General features: G+C 40.9%; 1 protein-coding gene across 4 annotated transcripts in view; it reads right to left on the minus strand.

The window, feature by feature from the left end:
- The window catches only part of PTER (phosphotriesterase related), an 81,138-nt gene that overhangs the window by 8,234 nt on the left and 51,319 nt on the right, over positions 1-21,585 (minus strand). For all 4 annotated transcript variants that reach the window (XM_021943095.2, XM_021943093.2, XM_021943091.2 and 1 more), the window contains one exon: positions 4,224-4,364. In XM_021943095.2, coding sequence (XP_021798787.2) covers positions 4,224-4,364 — 141 coding nt within the window. The remainder of the gene's footprint in view (positions 1-4,223; positions 4,365-21,585) is intronic.

Here is a 21,585-nt window from a genome sequence, read left to right on the forward strand (position 1 = left end):
GAGATGCTGCCAGAAAAGGGGGAGCCACTACAGACGAGAAGACAAAAAATCACGGTAATTATAGAAATACAAATGAGTTAGTGTTTGCAAACAAATATTAGAGAGAGACTACAAAGTGTGAAAAGGCAGAGATATAATAAGATTTGAGAAATGGAGCAGAAGATTGAAAACAGGTGTTAGACGCAGAATTTCTGGTGCTGAACACCAGAGGTAGGCAGAAGCGTGCTTCTGTGTTCATGCACTTCAGAGGTTTAAGACTACAATGGCTCAGAAAAGCACTGATGATGCATGATGAAAGCCAAGTGTGCAAGACAGTGGGGTACTGGAGCACTTGCAACCCAAAAGGGCATTCAGTGCTTAACATGGGCTGTCCTTGGGTCAAGTGATAATGCATGGTTTAATTTAAGGAAGATTAAGCACACATACATATACATATGTATGGAATAGCACACATGCATTATATACATATACACACATTGATATTATAATAATTTTTATCATTTCCATACATCCAGAATGGCTATATTTAGCACAGTAAAGGATAAACAAATGGCCAAAAGGAGCCAAGAAGGAATGCTGGGGGAGCCATTGGTCATCTGACCCTCCTATCTCCTTCATATATGCCCCTTTACAGATCTTTTTCTTGTTCTAGAAGGTCTGGGAGCCTCATGTAAGACACAGGTGTGCAAAATATGCACCTTACTACCACAAAGGGGCTTGGGAAAAGGAAGCCAATCCAGAGTGCAAAGTTCCCATTTCCAAGATGATTTAGAAAATATGTCTTGAGGCCGGGCGCGGTGGCTCACGCCTGTAATCCCAGGACTTTGGGAGGCTGAGGCGGCCAGATCACAAGGTCAGGAGATCGAGACCATCCTGGCTAACACGGTGAAACCCCATCTCTACTGAAAATACAAAAAATTCGCCGGGCGTGGTGGCGGGCGCCTGTAGTCCCAGCTACTCGGGAGGCTGAGGAAGGAGAATGGTGGGAACCCGGGAGGCGGAGCTTGCAGTGAGCTGAGATCCGGCCACTGCACTCCAGCCTGGGCGACCCAGCCAGACTCAGTCTCAAAAAAAGAGAGAGAGAAAAAAAAAGAAGAAATAGAACATGCGTTGAGGGCATTGATCAGAAAATCATGTTTCTGAGATTACGAAAGATGAGAATGACTGAATGCACTGCCCTATTTTAAATTCCAGATGCCTTTAGGGAAGGAATAGTCTCCTCTGAGTATAAACTAACTACTAGGGCTTTAGGGAAACAGGTTCACCTGTATTGAATCGGGTTCCTTGGCAAGTAAATTAAAACAATAAAACAAAAATAAACAAAGAATCAATACATCTACTTGTCAAATAACTGATCTGAGTATTAAAAGAAAAGACAGAGCTTCATTGGTCAAGGCAGGTGAAGTCATTTGCTCATGTAGAGTTGCGTGTTGCCATCTTACCTAACTAGAGCAACATTGATTAACTAGCTTTCCCTGATGATACTAAACTTGAAGCATAGTACCATTAATGAGGTGATCAAGGCAGAATGCCAGAACATGGAGACAGCAGAAGGCATAAGGACATAAATGTCGACTTCCCAGGGAAAGATCCTCAGGATGTCCCAACTATGACCATGGGGTCAAGATCTTCCCCTCAACCCAGTGTGCCTTATTCAACTATCGACACTTGAATCTCATGGTTCCTGGACATAACTTCTCAATTCCAGCTTTGCTACTTCCATTGCAATCACTTTTCTGTTCTCATGATTATATTCTAGTTCTTGTCTGAATATCTCAATCTTCAGTTTCCTACTCTGATCATGTTACCTCTTTCTACTTTTTCCACTCATTTTTTCTACTGTATGTATGTGTGTGTGTGTATATATATATAATATATATATTTGAGCATATATATGCTCCACCTACTTCATTAAAGCCTGCAGTCCAGTTATTTGCCCTGCTATGCTTTCCTGTCTATCTGCCCATGCCTCTCTACGCTTTCTTCCCTCCAGCTTGGATCCCATGACCCTCATCTCAACCCCTCCTTTGTTATCCATCTCTTTCAGACAGAATCCCAACCCTCAATCTCTTTTTTTGATGGGAGTCTCGCTTCTGTTCTTCAGGGTTGAGTGCAGGGCCGATCTCAGCTCACTGCAAGCTCCGGGCCTCCCTGCTTATACCATTCTCCCTGCCTCAGCCTCCCAGAGTAGCTGGGACTACATGCCACACCTCACCCGCTAGTTTTTGTATTTTTTTAGTAGAGACGGGTTTCACTGTGGAAAGCAGCGCAGGATGGTTCGACCTCCTGACCTCGTGATCTGGGTTCGCCTCGCCTCCCAAAGTGCTGGGATTACAGGCTTGAGCCACTGCACCCAGCCCTCAATCTCTTGAATTATTCCTATTTTCTGCTTGTATGCACACAACTTCTCTGGTTCCACTACCAAAACGCAAAACATTTTTGCTTTTGGAAAATAATCACCAAATCATGTGCATTGGTGCCAATGCACAGGCATGCACTCATGATTTCTAGACTCAACTATGTCCCGCACATAACACTCCCATGTCAAGGTCTCTCTCATTGACCCGACAGCCATTCCTAGCCTTCCTCCTGCTCTACATGGTCCTGCCCTAAATCCACTCTTTTTTTTCTCAGGAGATAACCATGTCCACCTCACAGAGACACTAAAGGACATGTGTCCTCAGTCTCCTGTTTCCCTCACTAAGACTTTTATTTGCATTCACCCCATTGCTGTGTCACGCCCTCTCATTTCAATGGAGAAAGCATCCTTTCAACCAACATTCTATTTGTTCCCCAGACTCCATCTATTTGTCGCCTTAGGAACCTTGCTCTATATTTCTTATCTATCCAGAGTTTCTAAAAATCAACATCTATTGAACACTTCCGTATTCTGTACCAGACACTCAGATAAAAACTTGGAATACATTATTTCATGTCAATTCTATAGTAACCCTGTGGAATGGGCACCACTTCCCTGGACTCATTCTCTCTGGCCCTCTCTCTGCTCTTGCTCTTAGTCACATAAACATTTCTCAACTCTTACTAGAAACTTCCCTTGATCCTTTGTTGTGTTCTAACTCCAGCCTCAACTCCTTGCTTCCCTCCGCTGCCACATTTCTTGAGTCACCTCAGCATTCTCTCTCCTCTTCCTCACGGCCCACTCATTCCTCAAGCCTTTTCCACTGAGACTGCACTTACTGTTTCTAAAATGTCAGCCTCCTCATTGTGAAATCCAATGGATGCTTTTCAGTCTTTATTTCCCTTGATATTTGTCACTTATTACCGGCATCCAAGCCCTTCTGCCCTGAGTCTTCCTCTCTACTGACTTCCATAACAACATATATCTCTCATGTTATCACTTTGAAAACTTCTTCTCAACTTTTTCTTGAGTGACGGTTCCTACTCCATTCCTTAAATGTCTCTGTCCCCAGATCTCTGTCCTTATCCTCTTCTCTGAGTGATGTCATTCATTCCCACAGTTCAACTATCACATACAAACCATATCTTAGGGCTTCACTGGATAGCAACACTTAGATATTCCCAAACGAAAGTCTTCCTTGTCAATCTCCAATTTATTTCTCCTCCTAGATTTTCTAACTTGGTTCATTCAACCTTCATATCACCATGTGACCAAGACGAAACTAGGTAGCTATTGTTGACACCAAAAATTTTCTACTTGATTACAAAGAATGACTCCTACAATTATCTGCTAGCATCACACATTATACAATTTTGGAAGGTTGCATTCATTTTACATGATGTTTAGTCTTCAGACCTTACACTTTTAGCATTTAACTTGAAATCACCTTTTTAATGAAAACTTTTAATAAAGCATTTCAAATATTACTGGTAGGAAGTTATGGCTTTAGTGTGGTCAACCTGAGAGAGGAACAGCGTATTTCATTAGAGGTAAAAAGAGGAAAATGTCTTTTGTTCTCTGATTTTCATGGCAGGGGTTGGGTATTATCTGTGTTTCCTGTCAGCTGCCCATCTGCACTGAACTTCTAAGGCTCTGCTAAGCTTTAGCCTACTTAGGATGACTCATTTTCTCCTTAAAATAATATAGAGATTTTCTCCCTGAAACAGCATAGATATATTTTTCTCTGCAAGTCTGTGGTTCAGCCTGCTTACTGTTTTCTGAATCTTTGCTAATACTTCCCTAGATATGACAATCAAAAAGGACTAGGGAAAGGGAATGCTATGAGAGACTTCACCATATTTACCTTCTAATTCTTTTGTTATCATCAGGCATGTCAATATCTGGGCAGAGTTGGTAATGAAGTAGTTCAGTACCGAAGAGGTCATATTCCAAGTAGCAGCCAAGTTGAGCAAACTCCAAGAGCTCCTTCTTATCAAGTATAGTCCTAGAAACAATACAACAGATATACTGTTATTATGAAGAGCCCATTGTCCACATGTACATACTACAAGTTTTAAGCACACTATGTACAAGAACATAGTTGAAGTCAAGTAACAGAAACTTCTGAAATGGCTCTTAATGATATGAGTATAAAATAGTAAGTTCAATTTGTTACCAGAAATAACAGAACTTACTCATCTAAAAGGGGGTTTTCCCCTCTAAAGCACTTGGGTACTACAGACTTAGTTTAATGATGCTTCCATTATTCCAAAGCAAGTTTGGAATTCTCCCTCAGAACTGTGTTCAGAATACGCCCCCCCACACTATTTTGAGAATCCTTAATGGAGTAAATTTTCATCCTCTAAGGACTGCTATGAAGTGTGAAAACTATCAAAGGAAATCTGCCCTCAGGTCTGGCGAATTAGGTGAGTAATGCTAATCTGGGTAACACATGAGGCTTTGCCTTGTGGTAGCAGGGTGATTTTCTCATGAAGATTGTAAAGTGGTTCTAAAATTAATTCTAAAGCCTTTAAAGAATGCCGTTCCAACAACTTCTTTAAGGCACAATACTCATACAGATATTTATGTTCTGGAGTGCTTATTTTTTAAATAAAATTTATTATTTTATGATAAATTTTATGGATTTCTTCTCATTTCAATAGCTATCATATAAAGAATATAACTATTTTAGGATGTAAGATTATGTAAATGAATGGGAAAGGAGAGAAATGTAAGACAAGTACAGGCTACAGAGAAGAGTAGAGTACAGAGCAAGAGTAGATTATCTCAAGAAATTTACATTATAACAAGTAAAAAGAGATGCACTAAGGTAACCCCAAAATACCATTGTAGAGATCCAATCACACAGAGAGCTAAGAAGGAATAAAAACATCCTAGCAGAAGAACAATATGCAAAACAATGTGAAAGAAAAATATACCCCATTAGACATTTCATGAAGGGAAGGAAGGCACTGCATGGAGGGAATGAAGGAAAAATATATCCCATTAGACACTGCATGAAAGGAATGAAGGACCTACAGATTTATAAGGGATCATTTGGGATCCGAAATTGGTCTGGGGATGAGTTGAGAACATTAGACAGTCATTGTCTTACTGGCTTTTAATTCATGCTGATATTTCTATTACTTTGGCAACTCCACGATGTGAGGATTAAAGCACTATTTTGTGGCAGGGTGTGGTGGCTCAATCCCAGCACTTTGTGAGGCCAAGGTGGGTGGATCACTTGAGGTCAGGTGTTCCAGATAAGTCTAGCCAACATGGTAAAACCACATCTCTACTAAAAAGACAAAAATGGCCAGGTGTGGTGGCTCACACCTGTAATCCCAGCATTTTGGGAGGCCGAGGTGGGTGGATCACCTGAGGTCAGGAGTTCAAGACCAGCTTGGCCAACATGGTGAAACCTCGTCTCTACTAAAAATACTAAAAATTAAGCCGGGCATAGTGGTGGGTGCCTGTAATCCCAGTTACTTGGGAGGCTGAGGCAGGAGAACTGCTTGAACCCAGGAGACGGAGGTTGCAGTGAGCTGAGATTACACCATTGCAATCCAGCCTGGGCAACAGAGTGAGACTCCGTCTCAAAAAACAAAAACAAAACAAAAATTAGCTGGGGGTGGTGGCAGGCACCTGTAATCCCAGCCACCTGGGAGGCTGAGGCATGAGAATCGCTTGAAACCGGAAGGTGGAGGTTGCAGTGAGCTGAGATTGTGCCACTGCATTCCAGCCTGGGTGACAGAGCAAGACTCCATCTCAAAAAACAAAAAGCACTAATATCTGGCTGGGCATGGTGGCTCATGCCTGTTATCCTAGCGCTCTGAGAGGCCAAAGTGGGTGGATCATTTGAGGCCAGGAGTTTGAGACCAGCCTGGCCAACATGGTGAAAACCCATCTCTACTAAAAATACAAAATAAAAAAAAAAAAAAAAAAGAAAGAAAGAAAAGAGAAAAAGAAAAAAAAAGCACTATTATGTGTCTATGAATCTACTTCTAAGAGGTCAGAAGAATTTTCAAAGCTTTTTGAGAAGGAGTCTCCCTCTGTCACCCAGGCTGGAGTGTAGTGGCATGATCTCAGCTCACTGCAACCTCCACCTCCCAGGTCCAAGTGATTCTGCTCAGCCTCCCCGTAGCTGGGACTACAGGCATGCAGCTACTTTAATTCTGCCACTTTGTATTTTAGTAGCATAGGGTTTCGCCATGTTGGCCAGGCTGGTCTCAAACTCCTGACCTCAGGTGATCCACCTGTCTTGGCCTCCCAAAGTCTTGGGATTACAGTCGTGAGCCCCCACGCCCAGTCAAAGCTTTCCTTAAAAACCACAGGAGAACCAGTTAAACCTCTGTGTACCATGGGCGCGGGAGGTGTCGCCTTTCCTGTGAGATTTATGGGAGTTGACTATTGACTTTCATTCTGAGCTATCATCCCCTGGCTGGCTCCTTTTCATTTTATTCACCAATTTAGCAGAACTTAGAGTTCACGATGTTGCTTTAGGCAGGGAGGCTAAAACATCTTTCCTTTATACTATAAGATGTACATTAGTTCTGTGCTATCTTCTATTAATACTACTCATTTTCCATCTTCTTACCATGGAGACCATCTTTTGCTTCCAAAATTACTAGGCTGAAAGAATATGTGTTTTTCTATAGAAAACATATTCTGTTTTCCCCAAAGAACCATACTTGAAAAAAACAAAATATACACAATTAAAGTAACGTAAGCGGGAAGAGGTAAGTTTAGTATTTTTTCCTTTTGAGTAAATTCAGTGTGTTAATTATCCAATATGGGCAGGGTACTGGGGGAGGGGAGGAGTCAGGAGGGAAATGGAGCCACCAATTACAGGTTGGATCATACTCTTGTTTCTGCTCCTAATGTCTTTTTGTTTCCTTTGGCCCAATGCCTTGAGAATCACTTTTCTAAATTTTCAGTGCTATATTGAGGCATATACTTAGTGAAAAGTCCATGGTAAATGTAAAGCCTTAGAAAAATCTTTAGCCTCAGCTCCAGCTGAAAATAAAAAGTAAAGTCACTCAGCATCATTATCATCTTGTTGACAATTATGACAACTTACTATGTGTCTGACATTGTGTGAAGTGCACTACATGTATTATCTCATTTAATACTCTCCATAATCCCAGCAGGTCTCAATTTTAAAGACCGAGAAACTGGGACTTGAGCGATTAGATACTCACTCAAGGTGATGTGCTAGAATTTAAATTCATCTCAAAGTTAGAACTTACTCTCTAAACCACCGTACTGTGGAGTTTCTCCTATTGCTAAATACTGTTTTTTACTCAAAGCAAATTTTCCAGAATTACAATGACTGAATGTGCACAGAGTGTGCTTTCGTTTTTAATTTGAAATTTGATTTCCTCCCCATGGTACCCTTGAACTGCACTTGGAAAATGGAGAATTTACCATCAAAGGGTAGTATGGGGGAAAGAAAGTGAAAATCCCAGAAAGGGAAGAAGGGATTCACTTGTGGAGATTTTTAATTGCTAAGTCAGAGGGTAACTATATATAATAACCAGGATTAAATCTTTACTGTTATTTCAGACAATTTGAATGACATGATCAAAGAGAAAGGAACTATGGGAATCATGACAACTGCTTACTTTCTTACTATGGGGTGTGTGTGTGTGTGTGGGTGTGTATGTAGTTATTCATTTTTTTAAACTGACATATAGTGATATGACCCCCTCCGGATAATTAAACACTAGTGTGAAGTCAATTAAGAAATGAATATTACAAATATTGGCGGGGTATGGGGGCTCACGCCTGTAATCCCAGCACACTGGGAGGCCAAGGTGGGCGGATCACTTGAGGTCATGAGTTCAAGATCAGCCTGGCCAACATGGTGAAACCCTATCTCTACTAAAAATACAAAAATTAGCCAAGCATGGTGGCTTGTGCCTGTAGTCCCAGCTACTCGGGAGGCTGAGGTAGGAGAATTGCTTCAACCTGGGAGGTGGAGGTTGCAGTGAGCCAAGATCACACTACTGCACTCCAGCCTGGGCAACAGAGGGAGACTCCGTCTCAACAACAACAAGAAAAAAAAAAAAAAAAAAAAAGAAAAAAAAAAGAAAAGAAAAAAATAATGAATATTTCAAATATTAAGGGACACAGAGGCAACTTCCATCACCAGATCAGACCTCCCTCCTGAAGCCAGACCTGAAATGCAACTGCCCGCTTGCCATCTCTACTTGGATGCCTAATAGTGACTTCAACCTTAGCATGTCCCAAACTGGACCTTTCTTCTACCCACCAAACTGGCTGCTCCAACACCCTTCCCTATCTCTGTTGACAACAACTCCATTCTAGCTGCTCAGGCCAAAAACCTCGATCATTCTTGACTGCTTTTTCCCTCTGACATTCTACGTTTAACCTATTAGGATAGCATTTGGGCTCAGTCTTCAAAATACAACCAGAATCCAGACCTACCATCACCTCCCATACTACCCTCCAGACCCAAATCATCCTGGTCTCTTGCAGGATCGCTGCCATAGATACCAAATTGTTCTCTCAGCTTTCACCTTGGCTCTATTACAGTCTATTCTACATACTGCGATTAAAGTGCCAACTCCACACCTAAGTCAGACTAGGTTTCTCTTCTGCTCAGAACCCACCAATGGCTTTCTATTTCCCTCAAAAGTAAAAGCCAAGGCCTTACAGTGGCCCGTGAGGCATTATGTGATCTCTCTCCATGTGGTCTTGCAAAAGCCTCATCTAGAAGAGGAATGGGGCTGAGCGTGGTGGCTCACACCTGTAATTCCAGCACTTTGAGAGGCTGAGGCAGGTGGATCGCTTGAGGTCAGGAGTTCGAAACCAGCCTGGCCAATATGGTGAAACCCTGACTGTACCGAAAATATAAAAATTCGCTGGTGTGGTGTCACGTGCCTGCAGTCCCAGCTGCTCAGGAGGATGAGGCAGGAGAATCGCTTGAACCTGGAAGGCAGAGGTTGCAGTGAGCCGAGATCATGCCACTGCACTCCAGCTTGGGTGACAGAGTGAGACTCTGTCTCAAAAAATAAAAATAAAATAAAATAAAATAAAATAGGAATGGGGAGGTGGCAGGCATGGTGGCTCATGCCTGTGGTCCCAGCTACTTGGAAGGCTGAGTGGGGAGGATTGCTTGAGCCCAGGAGTTCAAGGCTGCAGTGACCTATGATGACACAACTACACTCCAGTTTGGGTGACAGAGTGAGCCCCTGCCTCTAAAAAATGAAATATAAACAAATAAAAAATAAAAGAGGAATGGGGACTGTAGGGACCCAATTCTCCAAATGCAGTGAAATATAAATGTTACCTATGTTGTAAACGTTAACTGAAGAATCTCTCACCATAAGCAGAGATGTCTTTCTAGGGGAAGACTAATACTGTTCCATAAGATTCATCCACACATGTAAGTTTCAAAAGTAACTCCTGGCGGGGCACCCTGGCTCACTCCTGTAATCCCAGCACTTTGGGAAGCCAAGGTGGAAGGATCCCTTGAGCCCAGGAGTTTGAGACTAGCCTTGGAAACAAAGCAAGACCCTGTCTCTACAACAAACTTTAAAAATTAGCAGGGCATGGTGGTGTGTGCCTGTGGTTCCAGTTGCTCAGGAGGCTGAGGTGGGAGGATCATTTGAACCCAGGAGTTTGAGGCTGCAGTGAGCTATGGTCGCACTGCTACACTCCAGCCTGGGACAGAGTGAGACCTTGTCTCAAAAAAAAAAAAAAAAAAAAAAAGGAATTCCTGTGAATTCTTATCCTGTTGAAAATCTTATGTAAAAGGGTGTGACTTTGGGGAAGCTGTTTCCTCTTTAAAAACATTCTTAAAAATGTCACGGTCACATGCGAGGGGAGATTGCTTCAGAAAGGAAGCAATTAGGCTGATATTTTAGGCATCAGGAAAATGCAGTTGAAAAAGAGGGGCAAGGCCAGATGCAGTGAGTGGCTCATGCCTGTAATCCCAGCACTTTGGGAGGCCGAGCCTCTGGGAGGGTTGCTTGAGCCCAGGAGTTTGAGACCAAACACAGAGAGACCCTGTCTCTACAACAAAAATAAAAAAATAGAAAGAAAAAGAGGGGAAGAGAAATTTGCTGTCATTAAAAAACCAAGACATACATACATATATATACAGTTGTTATTTTTTTCTGATTTTTTAACTGATATTTATTGATATGACCACCTGTAGGTAACTAAATATTAATGTGAAGGCAATTAAGAAATGAATTCAGCTGCGCACAGTGGCTCATGCCTGTAATCCCAGCACTTTGGGAGGCCGAGGTGGCAGGATCACTTGAGCTCAGGAATTCCAGAGCAGCCTGGGCAACGTGACAAAACCCGATTTCTAACAAAAATACACACATCAGCCAGGTGAGGGTGGTGCACGCCCATGGTCCCAGCTACTTGGGAGACTGAGGTGGGAGGATTGTCGGAGCTCGGGAAGTCGAGGCTACAGTGAGTCATGATCAAGCCACTGCACTCTAGCCTAGGTGACAGAGCAAGCGAGACATAACTCCAAATAAATAAATAAATAAATAAATAAATAAATAAAATAAAAATAAAGGGGATGAATTCATTTAAATTATTCTTACTGACAAAGCAAACTGATTGCAAAGTCCAGGGGAAGAAAATAGTGTGTGATCACACATATTTTTCAAAGGAAAGTCCTGTAAATAAGTAGAATGTGGTATGAGATATTACTGAGGGGTGGGATGGGAAATAAGAAAATCAACACCTGATAGGCATCAGGTATTTAATATCGCCCCAGCTTGTTTAATCCTTACAGAAGCTCTATCAGGAAGGTGTGACTGTCCCCATCTTACAGATGAGGACTTTAAGTCTCAGAAAAGATAAACTCAGGTCTCAAATTGAAAGAGCTTCAAAAAAACCCAAACTGCTTTTGTGTTCAGAGGCCTGTTCTTAGACCAGGCTGCCCCTCTGGGGTGTGAATGCCCCAGGCACCAGGCAGCTCCCTTCCTCCTCCAAGGCGCTCACACTCTGGAGACACACTCACCATCACAATGACATCTAGGAACAAGCACCTTGTACTTGGTCTAACAAGGTGACTTACCTATGTGAAACTGACATTCAGCTGGATGGCTTCCAGGGACTGCCAAAGTGCTACTGAAGTTGCATTTATGCAAGTGAATTTCTTTTTCACTTGGAGAGGATTGACCCCAAATGTCAGTATGCTACCACGGGGAAATGAACTCTGTGTGCCGTCTAGCAGATGAGGGTTAAACAGACATCCTGCCCCTCCTAGTCACCAGTGATCTCACAGCACATCTTGGAAGAGTGGAGGTGCTAACCTCAGCCAGTTTTCTTCATTCTGCATTCCATATCCATGAATAATTCTTGAGAGTTGTTTTTCATTTTATTTTATTTTATTTTTTTGAGACGGAGTCTCGCTCTGTCGCACAGGCTGGAGTGCAGTGGCGCGATCTTGGCTCACTGCAGCTTCCACCTCCTGGGTTCAAGGGATTCTCCTGCCTCAGCCTCCCGAGTAGCTGGGACTCCAGGCACCCCCAACCACACCCAGTTAATTTTGTATTTTTAGGAGAGGCGGGGTTCCATCATGTTGGCCAGGCTGCTCTCAAACTCCTGACCTCAGCTGATCCGGCAGCTGATTTGCCTGCCTCGGCCTCCCAAAGTGCTGGGATTACAGGTGTGAGACACCGCGCCCGGCCATCCATGAATGATTCTATTGTTTCTTACTCCAATCTTTCCCAGCTTTTAAGGTAGGTAGTTTTCGCTTCTTCCCCTGAAGAGTCAGTGAAGTGATTGTGACGCACAGAAGAGCTACTGCATTTCACACTGAAGAAACGTTCCATCTTCAAGGTGGATGAAATGATTGCAATGTCATTTACAAAATATCCTGGGGCCGGGCGCAGTGGCTCAAGCCTGTAATCCCAGCACTTTGGGAGGCTGAGGCGGGTGGATCACGAGGTCAGGAGATCGAGACCATCCTGGCTAACACGGTGAAACCCCGTCTCTACTAAAAAATACAAAAAACTAGCCGGGCGAGGTGGCGGGCGCCTGTAGTCCCAGCTACTCGGAGGCTGAGGCGGGAGAATGGCGTGAATCCGGGAGGCGGAGCTTTTAGTGAGCCGAGATTGCGCCACCGCACTCCAGCCTGGGCGACACAGCGAGACTCCGTCTCAAAAAAAAAAAAAAAAATCCTGGGATTTCCCAGAAGGAAGATGAGATTTTTGTATCAAGTACTTGTTCATGTCATTCATATGATATCATTTCTTCTGCTGCATATTTTATACTTTTGCTCAACTAATAAGTAACTTTTCTGTATATAAAAACTGGCATAAATTTAGGGAAAATATATTGCCATCAGCTAAAAAAAAAAAAAAAAGAAAAGGTGTCCAAAGTGATTTGGCTCTTTATTTTCAGAATACAGTTATCATTTACCCAGTTTCTTAAGGCTGGTACTATAATGCAAGACAGGTGATTCTATTTTCAACCCCCTTTTATATTCTAGATCTTATCCATATGCCGAGGGGTTTAGTTTAATGTCAAAATATACTCTGTGTGGGAGAAAGGAAGTCTGCATTAAGTGATAATTTAGACAAGGGTCTGTGGACTCCCTAGGTAGAAAGAACTAAGGAGCAGAGGAAAGAATTTGATCCGTGGGTAGGATCAAGATAACGAAAGCACCTATTATTTGTCTTGGGCTTTATAGTTTCAAATAACTCTCAGGTACATTATTTCATTTCATACATTGAAACACACCTCCATAAATTAATTCAGTGAACATCTACTATCAGCTATCTTGTGCTATTCTCTGTGTTAGGAATATAGACACGAGTAAGAAATTTAAGATGCTGTCTCAAGGAACTTAAAGTCCACAGAAGGTAGATATTTAAGCCAATAATTATAGTTAAATGTGTTACAAACATTTAAGTACAAATAAATACAAAGTATTACAAAAGAAGAATGAGGCAATTAATTTTTTTCATTTGATTCACTTTGATTCATTTGAGTTAAGCCTTAAAGGACACTATTTAGACAAATGTTGGTAGGGTTCCAGATGAACAATCCAGAGAGGCTGGGCATATGGCTTATGCCTATAATCCCAGCACTTCGGGGGCCAAGGCAAGTGGATCACCTGAGGTTAGGAGTTTGAGACCAGCCTGGCCAACATGGTGAGACCTTGTCTCTACTAAAAATACAAAAATTAGCCAGGCATGGTGGCAGGTGCCTGTAATCCCAGCTACTTGGGAGGCTGAGGTAGGAGAATTGCTGGAACCCAGGAGGCAAAGGCTGCAGTGAGCCAAGATCACGCTACTGCACTCTAGCCTGGGCGACAGTGTGAGATTTTGTCTCAAAAAAAAAAAAAAAAAAAAAAAAAATCCAGAGAACTACCAGCTGAGAGGCAAAAAGGGAGCTTGCTGTTCCTGAATATAAGGGTGTAGTTTATCAGACAGGAGGGGAGAAGAGAGGGGAATCATCCATCCATCTATCCATCCCTCCATTTAATAAGAAATTGTTACTTGCAATCAGCCATGAGCTGGGAAAACAAACACAAATAACACCAGTCCCGTCTTGGAAGCAGTTCAGTATCTACTACGGAAAACAGACGCGGAAACAAATACTTGCTGTACAGAATTTACCAAGTGTCATGGTAAAAGTGCTACTAGGAACTAGGTTGGCAAAAAGGAGCTATCAAACAGTGCTTGGCTGGTTCTGGAAAAGCTTCATAGAGGAGAAAACCCCTGGTGAATTGCATTTTGAAGAAAGATTCTGCCTAGTAGATAAGGGGAAATAGAACATTCATAGCAGAGAGAATAGCATGCGTGAGATGCATATAAGGACAACCAATACAGGGCACTCAAAGACATGGTCAGTGTGGCTTTGGCCCGGAGACTGTGTGCATACTAGGAATAACGAGAGAGAAGCTGGAGGGAGGTGAGGGAACCAGAAGACCAAGACCTTTGCCTGAGGCAAAGGTGACCCATTGGAGGGTTTTAAGTCAGGATCAGGGATATAATTAGATTTGCCTTTGGAAAGATCTGGTGGATTGTGGAGGCTAGATCTGGGACCAAAACTAAGGGAGGGATTCGTGTTTGGAGACTTACAATAATTCAAATGATAAATGAGGGCCTGAATTCAGAGAACACCATAGGAGAGTTTGTATTTGGAGGTCTTTAGGCTAACAGCTGGGTAAATAGCGCTGTTATTAGCCAGACTATGTAGTACAGCAGCAAGAGTGAAGGATGAGGCATAGGCACCACAGGGACAGCCATGCAGGAGGAGAATCACAAGCCTGTCTTGCTTGGGCAACTGATTAGATGTTGGCACCATTAAATAACAAGAACAAGGAGCAGGTTGTGAAATTCACAATAGACTGGTGAAATAGTTATGTCACATATTAATGTCATTGCACGAATAAAGAAACTAAAACATGGGTCTTCTTTAAAGTGATCAACAATGCAGGTATTCCAGCTCCTAATCTATGCCCTTTCCATTGTGCTGAGCTTTGATTTGATTGTAACTCATCAGCCATTTGATTCTGTGAATTCCTTGGGCAAGTGGTGGGCCTGTGAGGGCAGCTCTATGTGGGGTCGTGGAGCTAGCTCAGGCACTGACATCTGAAGAATCATAAATTGCATTCCCTGATAAAACTTAGAAACTTGATCAACTATGTTTAAAAAACTGGCATACAAATAAAAAACAATAAAATTCTTATATATACAACTGATTTATTGAAAACATTGTTGAATTTCAATGACCGATCATTAAAAACTGTTTCCCAAAAAAGTAATTCCAGGCTGGGCACGATGGGCTCACACCTGTAATCCCAGCACTTTGGGAGGCTGAGACGGATGGATCACTTGAGGTCGAGAGTTTGAGACCAGCCTGGCCAACATGGCAAAACCTCGTCTCTACTAAAAATACAAAATTGGCTGAGCGTGGTAGTGCATGCTTGTAATCTCAGCTACTTATGAGGCTGGGGCATGAGAATCACTTGAACCTGGGAAGTGGAGGTTGCAGTGAGCTGAGATCGCACCACTGCACGCCAGCCTGGATAAGAGAGCAAGACATTGTCTCAGGGGAAAAAAAAAAAAGTAATTCCAAAAAATCTTTGTCCTCCTCCCCCTTGAGTTTATCAATTTAGAACCAATGAATATTTGTACAACTATGTGGACTTCTTATGTTTTTAAAGTTTTTCAACAACTACCTAAAATAATTACTAAACTCAACTAGAATTATATACTTAATAACCTAAAATTAACGTTAAAATGTTTATAATGCAATATTTAAAAAAAGCAAATTACCATAATCGAGTGATTATAACCTAATTTACTATACTCTGATTTGATATTAACAGAATTTAAAACATTATTCATGTCTACCTTACACTGCTAATGACAGCTCCACGGCAACTACCAGATCTGAGAAATTCTTAATTGATGGAATTTAACTGATCTCAATTAATTAAAACTAAATTTAAATGTCAAAAATAGAAAGTAAATAGAGATGATGTAAGTTTTTAATGTGTGGTCTAAACATTGCCTATGATTAAAAACGTATAATTTGCTACTTCCACTAACAATTTGCCAAGAATTTTAGTTTGATCCAGACTCAAGCCATAAATGAGTACGTTTGCATTAATATACTAGTTTATGCCCAAATATGTAGGTATTTTAAAGATTTATTTTTTATGGGATTCTTTTTGCATGAAGGCATGACATTTATTGAACAATATTTTTGATATTGGAGAACAACTGGGAATGAAATATAATTTAAAAATTCAGTTTGCTATTATCTACATTTTAACAAGCATCTCCCCCCACCATTTCATTCAGTTCTCTGACTGCTTGGGTCGCTAAAGAAATGTTTAATGACATCATAGGAAGGAATGACGTCACCCTTTCAATATTATGACTTAAGTGTAGGCTTAAGCAAAAGGAACAGATGGCTGCAAGAGAGAAAAACCCTTGTTTAAATTAGACTAAACCCAGAAGTTGGCTCCAAATTACAAAGTGTAATTAAAACTTTATTTTAGAATGCATTTCACAGTTTATACATCCCAGGAAGAGCTTTTCACCATATGAACTCTTCAGCTACCACATAGCACAAAAGAGGCTGCATTTTTCATGTAAGGCGATACACGGTTCAGGGAATGATGGTATTGAGGAGAGTGAAGATAAATCTCATAGACATGGCAATCCTATTTGTTAAAATGTCACATTTCATGGGAATGGTGTCAGAGTCATGAAAAATTGCTTTAGAAAAAAATTACTAGTGGAAGGCTTTGGTGGGTAGAATGTACTGCATAGAACACATGGCCAGCGCTTCTCTTTCACCTGGAAGGCAGGTCTGCCCAAAATAGTATAATTTGGGATACTCCACAATTAATTATTAATTATCACCATAACTTTATTGCATTTTATTTGGCACTCTTTATGAATATAAAGAATTCTGGTGCATTTCACTTTGTCAAATGTTTGCCTGGATTTCTCTCTCTCTCCTTTTTTTCCTTCTTTCTCTCCTTTCTTTCTCCCTCCCTCCCCTTCCTTCCTTTCTGCCTCCCTCCCTCCCCCTTTCCCTTTCTTCCTTCCATAGGTTCTACATGTTGAGAGAAAATACATAGTAAGCAATAATTAGGGCAGGGGTGCGGAAAATTTGCATAACACTTTAGGGTTAAAAATCATTTTTCTGGTCGGCTCAGTGGCTCACGCCTGTAACCCCAGCATTCTGGGAGGCCGAGGCAGGAGGATCGCTTGAGGCAGGAGTTCAAAATTAATTTGGGAAACAGCAAGTCCCTGTCTCTTTTATTCTCAAAAATTAAAAAAAAAAAACAATTGTTTCTGAGAATAAAAGAAACTCAGTGCCATATTCATAGGATTTTAGTTGTTACAAACAAATACATGCACATAGCATTCTAATTGTTCTTAAACACCACTGTACTACTTAACTATATCAAGATGTTTTGCTCAATTTCAGTTTGTCAAACATTTGCTTGGAATTGTTTTTGAATGACTTCCCATTAATTCACGAATATTCACAGGGATTAAATTGTGTAAGTTCCAAGGAAACCACATAATTATTTTTTGGGGCTTTTCACAGAAAACCTTAAGGTTAACAATCACCATAATTATAATTAAATAATGACTTTGAAGACAGAGAGTGGGCTGTTCTTCAGGCTACAGCCCAGCGTCTGGTATATGGTAACTAGACACGCAAATATTTGTGGAATGAATGAATGATGTGATATCCCACTCTCTTATTTCACCTAATTAAGAGCATGAAAAAAAATATCAAAATTATATCTTTCCAAGAGTTTGGCCAGTTTGGCACAAATGATCAGAAACAAATGGAATAAAATGTGCTGTTGGCCAGTTCCCTAAACCTTTCCCTCTTGTTGTCTTTCAGAAACCCTTAGGTCAATTCCTCTACCTTCCTCAGTCAGGACTTTTCAGACAGTGATGTGCTATTTTCCTTCACTTAATTATCATTGTGCCCTTAATCAAACTCTAGGCCCTGGATTTCTATCAAAGCCCTTTGGCTTGTTAAATAGATAACCAAGCAGAAAAAAGAGTCAGGCACCGCACCTGTCTATTGCCCCTCTAGAGGGGTAAAAAATTTAATCAGTAACTAGTTGCTACCCAAATACCTGCCAGCCATGCTGTTTTACTCAGCTTTCATTGGTAAATAATTTTGTTGTCATAAAAGTACCTACAGCTACTCTAATACTCCATTAAGGATAAAATCTCCTTGAAGATGAATGGCAAAAAGGATATATGTGGGGTTTTTTTTTTCAATTGCATCTAGCCTATATTAGACCGGAGGCCAAGGCAGTGCTATCATTACACGTCACCTGGACATGTGGGTAGAGTTTTAACAGGTAGTAAAATTATAATAAATGATTGAAAGGCAGAAAGCCTTCATAGATTAAGATCAAGCAGGAACCCTTAAGTGCCAGTGCTCTTTTCCAATACATGTTGACTTTGGGTGGCTGTAACCATCAAGGGTGGTCCCCTGCAATGTTCCTTAGGGTTAAATTCACAGCAGCCAACAGGCCCACGTTTCTTAAAGGGAACAGATGGTTAGGGGAGGGCCTAGACACAGAAGCAGATTTATCTTGTCAAGCTGTTATCTCCTAGTAAATGACCTTAAGCAGGTCACCAATGGTCACATGACAACAATGTAGTTCAGAGGTCTCCTAAGGTGATGGCCATTCATTAACTCTTCCCTCTCGGGGTCCCAAATGCCCCTTTTGGATAGCCATGTAGCAATTTGTTGTTGTTGTTGCAATGTGTGTATGTGTGTGCGTGCACCCACAAAAATGCATGAATCCTAATGAAGACTGTACATCTTCAAAAATATTTACCTGCTTCAGTGTGATTGGGGGCATACTGTAATATTTCACTGTGTATACTCAGATGACGGAAATACTACTGTAAAGGGGAAAAATAAACTGGTCATGGGTAGGTAAGACTGAGGGTGAGCCCCATTGGAGAGTCCCAGCATTCTGGAGGGCTCTGAAGCAGAGCCACTGCCTGATTATCTCCCAGTCACAGGGTCGCTTCAGAGCCTTGTTTTGGTTTTTCATGTCTGAAAAGGCATGATGGGGGAAATGAAATGGGCCATGGGGCCTTGTTTTGGGGATGCGCGTCTGTTTTGTGAGGCTTCTGTGCATTTCGTTGCATGAAATACGTGCCCTTTGTGATTTGTCCCCATTACAGAAAGCTGAAGTCCTTGGCCTTTCAGTACGGCTCAGATTGTATGCACAGCCCTGCAGACCTCAGAGAGTCTGTGAGAGGCTGACCCAGTCAGACTTCAGCATGGTCACTGTCTTGCTGTGAACAGCCACTTCAAAGAGCTAACGATGCCTGCATCTGCCTCCCTGATTATTTTTTTCTGTTACTTTATTCGGTATGTTTTTCCAAATGCACTGCTTCTTCTAAAGTCATGTTCCCTAGCTGCCTCCCTACCAAAATGCTCATACTTTCATGTATGTCTTTTTCATGCACTGGAACCCTGAATAATCCATCAGATAGGTACGGAATGGATGGCTGCTCTAGCGATGGTCTCAGAATTTTCTAGAATGTTCTGAGTTTGTCTGATGTCAGGTCAACCTTTCCATTCTGTTCTGAGTCATTCTAGAGAGATATACTGAAACTGCAGCCAAATGGAAATCTGGTAATGTATCTTTATTGTTTAACAGAAAAAAAATACATATGTGTGTGTGTTTATATAAATATATACATATGTGTATATATAGGTGTAGTGTATACATATATGTATATCACTAGGCAATAAAGAAAACATTTGCAATTTATATATTGTTTGATTTTATGAGCAGAGAAATACTACTGTGGTAGAAGCAAAGGTTTATTTCACATTTTCCAATGAAAGCTTGTTTTCTATTTGTGCCAAGCATAATTTTCTAACTTACATACATGTCTAACTGTAAATAGATGGAGATAGAAAGATTCTTCTCTACGAATCATCTTGAGCCAGTTTCAAGCAGTATGGCAGACTAGATGTTCACAGAAAACCTTTCCAGCAGAATGCATGTAAAATACTACATTATACTGAAGAGAGGGGAAAAAAAAACCCCCTATTTTGAAATGCTTGGTTTAGCTGGTGGGAAAGTAACACTTACTTGCTCGGGGGACAGAGACAACAAGAGAACTGAGAAAATGAGGAATAAGGAGAGACCTAGAGCTAGCATTTGCCTAAAAGGTATTAATGAGCCAAGTAAGACAGAGCTTGGACTTGAACCAAGTGGGAGATCAGACTGGAGACATATAAAGGGCTACTCCCTTTATATGGAAGGCAACACACCTTTGAGGATGAAGTAGGTAAAAACTCGGTTCACAAACAGTTTTTGGAGATTACAGATGGCCCCTGGTTAGTTAGCCTTAATGCTTTTTGGACTTTACAATGGCGTGAATGCAATACACATTCACTAGAAACCGTACTTCAAGTACCCAGAGAAACATTCTGTTTTCCACTTTCAGTACAGTATTCAATAAATTACATGAGCTGTTCTACACCTTATTACAAAATAGTCTTTGCGTTAGATGATTCTGCAGAACTAATATAAGTGTTCTGAGCATGTTTAAGGTAGGCTACATTAAGCTGTGGTGTTCAGTAGGTTAGGTATATTAAATGCACTTTCAGCTTACAATATTTTTGACTTACCATGGCTTTATTGGAACATAACCCATTATAAGTCAAGGGGTATCTGTATATATCTTTCTCAGTTTTGGCTTCTAGTGAAAGGAAGGTAAGTTGAGAAAAAGTCTCCCTTGAGAATCCATAGCCCCACTCCTGCACTTGCCGAGCTGAGGGGTCAGAATTCATAGCACCTGTGTGGGTCTAAGTCTCTCAAGTCTAAAATTTAGTTTAAACAGTCACAAAAAGCGTTATGTGATTCCATCTACATGAGGCACCTAGAGTAGTCAAATTCACAGAGACAGAAAGTAGAATGGCGTTTGCCACAGGCCATAGGGAGTGAATACATTCAACATTACTGAACTGTACATTTCAAAATGTTTAAAAGATGATACATTTTATGTTATGCACATTTTACCACAATTAAAAAATTTAGTATAAAGTTTCCCACGTAGGTAGTGCCACAACTGCCTACCAGAAATAAAAAATAAATAACCAAAAAAAAAAAAAAAAACAAGGATAAGGGAAAATCAACTTAACACTCATAATAATTTCTAAGAAGTCTGATCTCACAACAAAAAATTCTACTCTAAAACATAAGGAAATAACCTCATACCAATGACAGCCAGAAGAACTAGTAAACTACATCAGAGTAAAAAAAGGCAGCAGAAATTAGATTTATCAATTACAAGTTATACATTGTATGTTTAATATTTTTTTAAAGGTTGAACTGAAACCATGTTGAAAGGAAAATAAATTATCAAAATTAACCAAGCAGATTTGAAAAGTAACCAACCAGAACTTAGTAGGTAACAGAAAAAAACTGTACAGTTCTCAATATTATAAACCAAATAAATTGGCTAAGCAACAGATTGATTCTGTTGGAAAGAGAAGTAGTAAATAAGAAGATCGAACTGAAGACATTACAGCTCAGTGATGCATGTGGATGGAAATATCAAACAGATGTTAAGAGATACAGAGTACAGGTAAGAAAGCCCTACATATACCAAACTGGAGTTTGTGATACAGATGATAAACAACATGTGAGTGAAACAATATTTAAAGAGATAATGGCCGAGGCTTTTCAGAAA

The sequence above is a fragment of the Papio anubis genome, chromosome 11, assembly GCF_008728515.1.
Source record: "Papio anubis isolate 15944 chromosome 11, Panubis1.0, whole genome shotgun sequence".
Classification (NCBI taxonomy): domain Eukaryota; kingdom Metazoa; phylum Chordata; class Mammalia; order Primates; family Cercopithecidae; genus Papio; species Papio anubis.